General features: G+C 39.0%; 1 protein-coding gene across 5 annotated transcripts in view; it reads right to left on the bottom strand.

Annotated features, from left to right (window-relative positions):
- The window catches only part of Usp16 (ubiquitin specific peptidase 16), a 30,055-nt gene that overhangs the window by 7,158 nt on the left and 10,526 nt on the right, over window positions 1-12,371 (bottom strand). For 4 of the 5 annotated variants that reach the window (XM_027412349.2, XM_027412348.2, XM_035444343.1 and 1 more), the window contains 9 exons: window positions 11,462-11,565; window positions 8,029-8,216; window positions 7,623-7,718; window positions 6,007-6,137; window positions 5,688-5,775; window positions 4,664-4,742; window positions 3,216-3,307; window positions 2,625-2,681; window positions 650-823 (listed from right to left, as the gene is read on the bottom strand). In XM_027412349.2, coding sequence (XP_027268150.1) covers window positions 650-823; window positions 2,625-2,681; window positions 3,216-3,307; window positions 4,664-4,742; window positions 5,688-5,775; window positions 6,007-6,137; window positions 7,623-7,718; window positions 8,029-8,216; window positions 11,462-11,565 — 1,009 coding nt within the window. The remainder of the gene's footprint in view (window positions 1-649; window positions 824-2,624; window positions 2,682-3,215; window positions 3,308-4,663; window positions 4,743-5,687; window positions 5,776-6,006; window positions 6,138-7,622; window positions 7,719-8,028; window positions 8,217-11,461; window positions 11,566-12,371) is intronic. The other variant, XM_027412350.2, reaches the window with a different exon arrangement.

A 12,371-nucleotide genomic window follows, 5' to 3' on the forward strand; every position in this document is an offset into this window, starting at 1 on the left:
GCTGTTCCTTTGCTCTGCTGTCTGGAGTCTAACCCTCTGAAACTATAAGCCAAATTCAATACTTTCTTGTAAATTGCCTTGTTGCTGGCATACTGTCACAGCAATAAAAAAGAAACTATAGCAATTCTGCATGAAAATGTATCTATGAGTTGTTACTACTAATCAAAGTCTCACTAAAAAGACAACTAACAACTTGTTTTGAATACAGGATAGATGAAAATTCTAAGGAAAAAATGGCTAAAATTTAACCAAGAAGCAAAGAAGCCATATGCACAAGGCCAGAAAAAAAAAAAAATTCCCTACTGAATTCACCTTTCTGTCTGCACAGGGGGACGGGACGGGACTAGGGAAGTGGCTCAGTGGTTAAGAGCTGCTCTTCTGAAGACCTAGGTTCTATTCCAGCATCCTCAGGGCGGCTCACAACCATCTTTAACTACAGTGGCAGGGAATCTGATGCCCTCTTTTGGCCTGTATGGGCACCAGGCATACATGTGGTGCACAGACAGACATGTAAATAAAATTTTAAACAAAACAAAAAATATAGTGCTAACAGCCACCTTCTGCATGCTACTTTTTTTAATTAAAGAGAGCAAGTAAATAAATATAAAATAAATAAAGGAAAGGCATAACTTTCCTTGCAGCTACCCACCTTGGCTTGCTTTTTGGCTTGCTTCTTTGCTTTTTTCTGTATGTGCTTACTTGTCCCTGAAGGAACGTCACTTCTTGTTTTCATGTAGCTGTCGTCTTTTTCTTCCTCGCTGTCCTTATCATCTTCCTCCATCGTCTTTTTCATATTTCTATCATTTATATTTTTCTTACCACTCTGAAAATAAGGAGTAAAACAAAATATTACCACTACTGTTTGGTGAGGAAAAATTTACATAGCCTAATGTTTTACTCCCTTATCATTTTTTTAAAAGACTTCTTTATTTTTTATGTACATTGGGGTTTTGCCTGCTTGTGTGTCTGTGTAAGGACACCAGATCCCCTGGAACTGTAATTACAACAGTTTAAACTGCCATGTAGGTGCTGGGAATTGAACCCAGGTCCTTTGAAAGAGTTGCCAGTGTTCTTAACTGCTGAGCCATTATTCCAGCCCCCTTATCATTTTTAATTTCCACAATATTTGAAAAGTTATATAAAGACAACAATCATCACATGCTGAGAAAATCTGAAACAAAACAGCAAAAAGTCAGCATCAGGGGCTGAAGAGATGGCTCAGCAGTTAGAGCAGCACTCCTGCCAGGTGACTCAAAATCACCCATGTCTCTAGTTCCTGGGTCTCAAAGGCACCTGCAGTCAGGTGCACATACCTCCACAGACAGACAGACACTATCTCAATTAAGCAGTATCACATGTAAATATATTAGAAATAAATGTAATGAATTGTATTGGATACATGCCATAGCATGTAGTATAGACATCCTTTTGTAAATGTGCTTTGTTTAAGTGGTTTCTATATCACAACATAGAATTCCTCTTTTTTTTTTTTTTTTGTGTGTGTGTGTGTGTGTGTGTGTGTGTTTTTATGCATGTAAATGATAGTTTCAGAGAAAGTAAATAAAGTTAGCTTGGTAAGACTTTAATTATTCTCAGTAACAGGGCAAAGGGTTCCTAATTCATATGGACTTGAATAATGATTTATTCGATACTCATTTTTTTAATTTAGAGGTAGGGTTCTTACTCTGTCATCCTTGCTGGCCTAGAACTCCCAACACTGAAATGGCCACCCTTGAATTCAGAGATATGCTTGTCTCTGCCTATGCAGATCTGAGATTAAAGGCGTGATAAACCATATCTAGCAATGTCCTTTTGTATCTTACAACCACTTAAAATGAACCAAATTAAGCCAGGTGGTAGTGGTCGTGCCTTTAATCCCAGCACTTGAGAGGCAGGGGCAGGCAGCTCTCTGTGAGTTCAAGGCCAGCCTGGTTACAAAGCTACACAGAGAAACACTGTCTCAAAAAAAAAAAAAAAAAAAAGAAAGAAAGAAAGAAAAAGAAAGAAAGAAAGAAAGAAAGAAAGAAAGAAAGAAAAAGAAAGAAAGGGGACCAAATTAATATGGTATAAAACTAAGATAATTTCTACTTACTCTTTATGCACTTAAGACTACAAGGGACTTGTGGTCAGCCTTAAACAGTAAAAACAGAGAAAAAAAATACTTCCCTGTGTGTAATACAATCAAGGTAATACCTACAAAAAATTCTAGACATGGCTTTTAAATAAAGAATATAGTGCATTTTTTTAAAGATTTTATTTATTTATTTATTATGCATACAACATTCTGCTTCCGTGTGTATCTGCACACCAGAAGAGGGCACCAGATCTCATAATGGATGGTTGTGAGCCACCATGTGGTTGCTGGGAATTGAACTCAGGAATTCTAGAAGAGCAGTCGGTGCTCTTAACCTCTGAGCCATCTCTACAGCCCATTTTTTTAAATCCTAACATTTATTCCATCTCTAATAGACCCTGGAAAATTTCTTCATGGGCGGGCTGGTAATACATACATCCTTAAAAAGTATGAGGGTGTTCCTCATAAAATCTAAGGAAGGCAAATAAGTAAAATAAAGTAAACCAGTAAATAAGCAAATAAATTATTTGATAAAATAAAATAATCTTACCTGATCATCTAAAACTGGGAGAGACAAATCAAGGAAAGATTCATGTACCAAGGAGACCTTAACCAAATAAAGAGGCAATGTAAGGAAAAGGGAAAAATTCATATTAAATCTTACTACCAGATCATCCGCACCCTGGAAAGAAAGACACTCACACTGAGCATTACCTATGAAGATTCCTTTCCCACCACCAGGGAGGAAGGGGAGAAGGCAGGATTTAATAAGCAAAGGATTAAGAAAATTTGAAATAAAAAAATTACAGAATGTTGAGGACCTTCAACTGGAGAAGATATTAAAATTACTATAATTTATCAAAGTAGGGGTGCTGTATTTCCAGTGAAGAACCATATCCTGTGAGGGCTGGGCATGGAGGCACACACCTGTAATCCCAGCACTCAGAAAGCTGAGGCAGGATGCATCCTGAGTTGTGTTCCCAGCCAGCCTGGGATACACAGCAAGACCTCATCTCAGAACAAACCAACACCACCACATTGACTCAGAGACTTCAGTTGCAGAAGGGGATTGAGATTAACTGTCCGCAGTAAGTGCTCTGCTCGTGCTTAGCTAAGTCCACCTGGCAAGACACACACTTACAGTCCTGCACTCCTCACACATGATTGTACTAGTTAGCTCGCCACCAAAGATGCGGTCCACAAAACTTGGGATTGTCTTTTTCTTTTCATATTCTGTAACAACAACAAAAATTACAATTATTTCTTTAAATTAATTGAGAAAAGTTTAAATTGCTTATCTAAATTTTCATATTTAATATTCTGTCCCTAAACATCCTTTCCACTATTCATAATTATGTGTTGAATTTGTAAGCTGTGGAAATTTGCAGTTTATATTCTACCACCAAGCAAACAATTAACACAATCAACTTGTTATAAATATAAAAAAGTATAACTGTTCTTATCTAAAGTCTATTTATTAGTAAGGAACAAGCTACAAGTCAGTGAGACTTTCTGTTATTGTATCAGTAAAATGACAATATCACACTCTGCTAGCTGACACTACCAGCCTTGTTCCAGCATGGACGCTTGAATACTACAGTACTGGTAAGAAAACGCAGTTTGGAGAAAGAAAAGAAAATGCGTAACTTGGCTTATGAACTCTAAACCTAGACTTTTTGTAATTAAAAACAAAATACCCTTTGAACTATCAGGCACAATGACCCCTTTGATTTTCTACAGTCCTAGCAATACTTTTGACATGTTTACAGCCAGTATTTTTAATATCTAATCACTTAATTTTCAAAATTCATGAAATTCATGGTATGTGCCCATATGCAGAAAAACTGTTACAACAGATGTCCAGTTAGCACTATTTGGTTACTGGCCTAGCTCTACAGGATGCCAAGGAGGCAGAGTTGTTATGAGCTGACTGGAACCTGAGCTTTACAATACTATATCCCTTAGTCACCATGGCCACTTACACTTAACACAAATTAAGTAAAAATCAAAGTGTAGTTCTTGCATTTCATCAGTCATGTGTCAAATACTCAGTGGCTACATTAGGAAGTAGTGTCTCTGCAGGAGAATCCTGTCAGCACATTAAGTCCGATGGACAAAGCCAAGTGTGAGGCTCTCGCCCATAATTCCAACATTCAAGAGGCTAAGGCAGAGAGATCTGTGAGTTTGAGACCAGTCTCACCTAGAGTAAGACCCTCTCCTAAGTCCTTAAATGACACACAAGTGCTAAGCCAGCTTTACAATTAATAATAAGCTATTGATAAGTCAAATTAGTGTCTATCATTTACTGTTTGTTAATTACAATTCAATTTCAGAAAAACAAAATTGTAATGTTATCTTAATTTCATCTTTATAGATCTCAATAAATTAATGCATTAAAAGAATATTTCACAAGTTAAACTTCTCCAAAATACTGACCACTGGAGGGCCAATTAATTTTTAAAACTCATGATGACATGGATAAACTGTGTTTAAAATAATTCTGGGATTCACATATATGTGCCAGGAATCTTCTCCTAAGGTACAGAAGAATTCAACTATAGTGTTTTAATTCAAAAAGTCAGACATTACCTTTAACTTTATTTTTTACTTCTTCATCCAATTTTTCAGTAGAATTACCAAATGCTTTAAGAATTCCTTTACTCACTCTCTAAAAGTAATAAAATGAATATATATATACTATTAAATTTTAAAGTTATTTTCCTTAGAAAATATGTAATAAATTCAAGATGTAGCTCCCTGAATTTACTGACATAACGGCATTTTCAAAATTAATTCAAGGAGCTAAGAAAAATTATGCCTATTAAGCCTATAAAGCAAACTTCTGAATACAGGTAAGGTCTTAGCATTTCAAAACCTTCAACCTATTCAACACTGCTTTTCAGAACATGCCACTACCTCAACAGGACATTGAGATACTTAGTGCTAGCGAGGGCACACCACAGTTACAAGAACCAGCTCTAACACTTCCTGTCTTGCTGTGTCATTACTGAGTGACCTGAACTAAGCTTGGGACATTTCTACACCAACCTATGGGGTAAGAAAATAATCCACTTCATAGGATGGCTGCAAGAACTAGGTAAGATAATTCATACGAAACAGAGAAGTGCCTGGAATAAGTGCAGAATTAAATGAATTTTTACCACTGTTACTAATGCAATTAATTAAATTCATACTTCCAAACTGCATTATATATCCTGGTAATTAACTAAAGTTACTGGTTATAAAAACCGTCCCCAGACTCTTAGTAAAATGAAAATGCTTCCCAGATTCAGCACTTGTATTAAAACAGACTCAGAAAGAATGTGCTGCAACAAGGACTGTCTGGTGAAAATGTTTCCCAGTGTTCTGCATCTATCCTGGGGGACAGTGTAACTCAGCCCTTAAAGACGGTATTGCTGCAAGTATCCCGTAAATGAAAACATCTTGATTAACAGAACCATTTTAATCCTCTTCACTTATTCTAATGAAGAAGCATATTGGCTGGAAAACCTGGTATAAGTAAATGTCTAAAAGCACAATGGCCTCTGTGACTGGCAGGAAATGGCAGGCGAGCCCATGAGATTACAATACAGGATTCTCAGAGTATGCTAACTTGGTGTTCTTCCGCTCTCATCCCATCCAGTAAGTATCTAAGTAGCTCCTGGCTGTCTTGTTGCTGGTACCCTTTAAAACGTGTTGCCCTGAAGAAAAAGAACAGAAGAAAGAAAAGCACTGATGAGTTTACTCCTTTACAAAGATAATTTTAAAGTCCTAGAATTATATCCCATGTAATAGTATCATCCTGAGGCAGATTTAATTATCACAGGAAACATGTTGCTTTAAATTGGAATGAAATATGTGTCTATTCTGTTGGTTCTGATGCTCTCTGCATCTTACTGATGCACTGAAAGCACAAGCAAGTGGATACTCACTTTTTACAGACCTGAGAAAAGAGCTCTTTAGGAGTCACAATTCGCTTTTTGTTCTCTTGCATCTCATTAAGAAACTGGCTCATGGCTAAAGTAAGAGGACCTGGAGGCTCAAGGTTTACTTCTAAAGGTTCCTAAAAATAGAAATAAAAATTATGTCACTCAAATGTTAAGAGTCATTTACTTACCAAAATGTAACAAGCCAATGAATGATATTGATGGAGCTGCCAAATGTAAACATCCAAAATTTATACCATATAGAGATACAGAAACTAGCTGTTCAAAAATTTAGCTCTGGGCCAGGAAAAGAGCTCAGTGATTAAAGTACTTGCTGAGCATGCCTGACAACCCGAGTTCAACCCCCAGAAATTGTTGAAGGTGGAAGGTTAAGAATCTACTCCATGAAGTTATCCTCTGACCTCCACATGCACAGCTTAGACATACACACCACACACACACTCACACACACATACCTTACATGGACACCTCACACATACACAACACACACACACACACACACACACACACACACACACACACACACACACCTCATACAAATGATAATAATACATTGGGGGGGGGGTTGAGACAGGGTTTCTCTGTGTAGCTTTGGAGCCTATCCTGGCACTCGCTCTTGTATACCAGGCTGGCCTCGAACTCACAGAGATCTGCCTGCCATGTGCCACCACTGCCCGGCTGATAATTATTTTTAATGGAAAACTGAGCTTTATCTTAGTTTTGAATGGATAGGAACTTATGACCTAAGAATTAAGAAAGCAAAGACAAAATATATCTAGTAACTGTAGAGAAAGTAAAATTTATCTGACTACATAGCACTTAGGTCACACTGAAAATGTCAAAAACAACAGTGCAGGCCTGAGCTTCACAATTATCAACATTCTTAAGATGGTGGTAGAAAACATACACACTCACACCAAATATGGCAAGTTCATAGCAAGCAAGCAGAAAGTTCTTTTAACAGTTATTAGTTCTAACTGTTTATCTTAGACTGAAATAAAACCAAAGAAAAAAGTCAGAGATGAGTTTTAATTCCTCAAAACAACTTGGAACATGAATATTTACAAAAAAGATAATTGTAAGACAATTTTTATTTATTTATTTTTAACATTTATTTTGTGTATAGAAGTAGGTATATATGCTGTGCTGTGGCAAGTGTGGAAGTCAGAAAAAAAAACCTGGGAGTGAGTTCTTACCTTGTACAACGTCAGGCCTAAGGGTGGACTCAGATCATCAAGTGGGAGTGAGTTCTCATCCCCCACCATGTCAGTCTCAAGGGCCTGTCAGCCAGTGACTTTAACTGCCACCAAGGGGTCTTCCTGGGTCAATTGGAAAATCTAGCTTAGCATGGCAGCACACACTCCAATCCCAGAACTGGGAAGGCTAAAACAGAGGCCTGCCAAGATTTGCGGTACAAGGGGACTGTCTTCAAGTGAGTAAGAAATGGGTGTGGTGGCGCACCCCTCTAATCCCAGCACTTGGGAGGCAGAGGCAGGTGGGGTTCTCTGTGAGTTCAACGCCAGCCTGGTCTCTGTGAGCTCCAAAGTGAGACCCTGTCTCAAAAATAAAAATTATAAAGTTAAATTGGACCAAATACATACTGTTAGTGCCAGATCAGGTGGCTCTATTTTCACAATTGTTCCAGACATTTTCACTTCTTTTAGTAGTTCTCTAAGCACTGGTGTTTGTGACAAATTCTACAATGCAGGATGGAAACAAAATGAGCAGTTACTTACATAACCAAGTCATTCAAACAGTTAAGTGTTTATTCTACCAAAACTGAAAACCACAACCAACAGTGACTCTTCATTACTTCTCTACCTAGAGAGGAAACATTACAACACACTCTTCGCCCCCTCTCCATGGCTCATGTCACTTCTGCTATGGCTGGAATGTAAGGACACACTGGTAAGCACTGGCAGTAATAGAGTTTTAAGCAATTACTCTGAATAGACAGGAATTTACACAGGGAGGATATAGCCTGAGGGAAGAAGAGAACTTTGTCACCTGCATAACGGCATTGAAGAAACAAGTGTTTCCCAAGTTACTGAGTCCTTTCACAATCATCTGGGAAGCAGAGTCCATGGGAATGTTTTCTTTAGCCATGTTTTCCGTTTTCTCTTTCTCTTGTTCATTTTTACTGTCTTTTTCCAATTTTTTATTTTCAAGTTCAATATGTCCATTATCTTTCTCTGCTTTAAAAAGGAGAAAAAGAAGATTTGGCAAAGTATAGAATATGTCCATGCCAAATGTAAAGCTCATTTAGAATACTGTACTAGAATTTTTTATTTTAACTACTATCAATTACTGGAATCAATTTGGCTGATATTTAATAAGTATTGGTAAACTCACAGAAGTGATAAACATTCAGAACTGATGATATAAGGCAAGTCTGAAAGTGTAAAAGAAGCATATGCTTTGGTATAAAATTGTCCCTTTAGTACATAAATATTCTTCATACTGGAATGTATATGACTATGTAGAATTAGGACACACAACAACAATGTAAACGTATTATGTTCAAATGAATTCTACTAACCAAAAATCAATTCTGGTATAAATAACTCTGTCTTGAAAAAGATAATTGTTAACACAAGTATCTAAAGAATAAACTTAAAGCAAACGCTGCACACCATGCCAATTCATTTGCTTCTCAGAAAGTATCTAAGAACCTGACTGTTAGAAAATGCCACAAAAGGAGCTAGGGATGTAAGTTAGAAGGGTATCCGCTGCCAAGCATACATGAAGCCTAGGGTTTGATTCCTAGTACCTCAAAAAACCAAAGAGTGGTGTTGCATGTCTGTAAGCCATGTGATAACTTGAGAGGTGAAGACAGGAGGGTCAAAAGCTCAGTGTCATCCTTGACTACATGTAAGGTCAGTAAGGGCTACAGAGGACTCTACCTCTAGCCCGACATGGTGGCACACGCCTTTCATCCTAGCACTTGGGAGGCAGAGTCAGGTGTACCTAGGTAAATTCCAGGCTAGCCAGGGTACAAGAGACCAGAGTCTCCAAAACAACAGAAGACAACCTCTGTCTAAAAACCAGTGTGTGTGCATGTGTGTTCATTTTATTTAATAGAGAGACTGAAAATTTTCTTTTTCAAAATATACCACTAAATACAGCATAATTCAGTCTATAGGCATTCCCTGGAAGCCTGCTTCCCACACCGGCCAAGAAATGAGGTGGGCAATCTTGACTCTCCTTCCTACCCTCCAATTCTGATCCCCTAATCTTGTCCCCAGCTTTGTGGGAGACCACCACCCTGGCCTCTCTGCCCCCGTCCCCAGGGTCTAGGGAGACCTTCTACAGCCTCCCTCCCTCGTCTCAGCCTGATAACAGCAGGCGGCACTTAGGCAAATGGCCAAGACAGCCAGGGATCAGGTGGGTGATCTTTACTCTCATCCAGTCTTCCAACTCCAGTTCTCCAGTCTTATTTATCCCTAGCTTCTTAGCAAAGCCTCTGCTCTGGCCTCTCCTCACTCTTGCCCATCCCCAGAGGACTACAGACCTCAGAGCACACCTCCCCTTTCCTGCCTCCTGCGGAACCTCTCATACCATCCCCTTCTACCCCAACCCTATCCTGTGTCAACTCTCAATACCTATAAACACTTTCAACCCGACAGGTCACAGAAGTACTCCCTGTCAGACAACCCACAGCCACCACAATCTCCTGCAATTCCAGAGCACAGGGCCTGCAGGGCTCTGCACCAGATGAGGCCCCTGTAGCAACTCAGAGTATAAGTAGACTCCACCTGACCCAGAAGCTATCTCCAACTGATAACCACTCGAAAATGAAAAGTCAGCCTCACTGGGGAAACACAGACCATGCCAGCGGTAGGTGACCAACACAAAATGAACTCAGTGGCATCTTGGGAGGTTCTTTGTCTCCCAATGCTTTATCAGAGCTTGTTTCTGCCCCCTTACAGATCCTTTGAGATTCTATTATGAATGTCTAGTTTTGTGTTTTTAGGACATTTCTGTATATGTGAACATGTTTCTGCATCTATGTGTTTCTTGTGATTATCTTCTAGATGTTTTTCTTATGTTTGTTTTGTCCTTTTCCAATTTGTTCTTGTTTTACCTTATTTTATCATTATTATTTAGATTCCTATTGTTTCCTAAGGGAAGAGAAAGGGTGCAGATTGGATGGGTGGAGATGTGATGGGAATCTGAGAGGGGTAGGGAGTTGGGAGAGGGGAAACTGCAATCAGAATAATTGATCCAAAAAAACTACTTTCACGCTGGAGAGATGGCTCAGAGGTTAAGAGCACTGGCTGCTCTTCCAGAGGTCCTGAGTTCAATTCCCAGCAACCACATGGTGGCTCAAAACCATCCGTTATGAGACCTGGTGCCCTCTTCTGGTGTGCAGATATACATGCAAGCAGAATAATGTATACATAATAAATAAAATCTTTTAAAAAAACCTACTTTCAGTAGAAATAAAATAGAAAAAAAGAAAAACATTAAGATTCCATCACACACACACACACACACACACACACGCGCGCACGCGCGCACTTGCACAAACACAAACATACTCACTCACACATGGTCTATAGTAAATTCTGGGCCAGAGTTATGAGAGCAGTGCCTACTTCCTTTGCCCTTCAATGACCTTAGTCCAAGCCCTTTAATCACATGACTAGATCACTTCTCACATCCTGTTTAATTGTAACACCAAAAATAGCTTCTCAGCTTAAAATGAGTCATAGCTAATATTACCTGCTATATGCAGTACTAGAGGTGACAAACTAACTGGATGTGGGGTCATACACCTGTAATCCAAGTAACCAGAGGCTAAGGCAGGTGACTCACAAACTCAAGGCCAGCCTTACCTACAGAAAGATATGGTCTCAAAAGGTAAATGAATGACCAGGCTGTGGTGGCCAATGCCTTTAATCTCATCACTGGGGGTGGGGGGGGCAGAAGTAGGTAAATCTCAGTGAGTTTGAGGCCAGCCTGGTCTACAGAGTGAGTTCCAGAACAGCTAGGGCTACAGGACAGCTAGGGCTATTACACAAAGAAATGCCATCTCAAAATATAATAATAACAACAACAACAACAACAACAAAGTAAATGAATGGTTCAGTGTGCTGGTGTGCATCTTTAATCCTAGAATTTGAAAGGTGGAGACAAGAGGATTCCTGTCAATTCAAGGTCAGCCTGGTCTACAGAGCAAGTTCCAGGATAATTATGATGAAAAACAAAGAAAAAGAAAAAGGAAAAGGAAAAGGAAAGAGTGAGCATGTAAAAGGAAAAGGAAAGAGCGAGCATGTAAAAGGAAAGAGCGAGCATGTAAAAGGAAAAGGAAAGAGCGAGCATGTAAAAGGAAAAGAAAGAGTGAGCATGTAAAAGGAAAAGGAAAGAGTGAGCATGTAAAAGTATCTACACAAATGGCCGTCACTATACTATACCATTAGGAAACGCATTGCTTTACCTGGCTTTGGAGTTGTAGTGCCAGCTTGTTTTCTAACATAATCGACCACTTGGCCCAATCGGTTTGAACTACAGTATTTGACTTCCTCATCACACTTGTAACACCTATAACCAGAGAGAAAAATTGACAAACTGACAACGACAACAGGGAGAGACAAATCATTTACTCTGGAGAACCAATGATGTTTAACTGACAAATTATTTTAGTAAAATAATGCAAGTAGGACTGACAATGGCTCACTAGATAAAAGTGCTTGCCTCAAAATCCTGACAACCTGAGTTCAAACCCCAGAACCCAGTGGAATTGAGAACTGATCCTTGAAAGTTGTCCTCTGTCTTCCACACACGCGCTGTGGCCAGCCTAAGACTGCACAAGGTTGTCCTCACATACGCACATACACATATAACACAAACACATCACGGACATAATCATCTAAGAAATATATAGAAACGGAAAATAAAAAACTGTTTTCTGGAGGGTGGGAGAAACAGCTCAGCAGTTATGAGTATATACTGCTTTTCCAGAAGACCCAAGTTTGGTTCCCAGCACCCAGGATGGACAGCACACAACCACCTTTAATTCCAGCTCTGGGAATCCTGTAACTTCTGGCCTCTGTAGGTCCCTGCACTCATGAGCCAAATCTACACATACATACATACATACATACATACATACATGCATGCATACATACACACAAATATATGTATGAACACAGGTTAAAAAAATCTTTAAAATGTGCTCTCTTTAATACAACTAGGTGTATATTTTAAGTCTGATTTATTAAAAAAAAATTCACTACAATTATACTGCCTGGAAATTCCAAATTCAGGGTACATCATTAAAATCAAAAGGTGTTTTTTGATGCCCCCTCCACCCCCACCCCCAGCCATGAGGTTCTAGGAAGGGAACA

Source organism: Cricetulus griseus, chromosome 4 (assembly GCF_003668045.3).
Source record: "Cricetulus griseus strain 17A/GY chromosome 4, alternate assembly CriGri-PICRH-1.0, whole genome shotgun sequence".
Taxonomy (NCBI): Eukaryota; Metazoa; Chordata; class Mammalia; order Rodentia; family Cricetidae; genus Cricetulus; species Cricetulus griseus.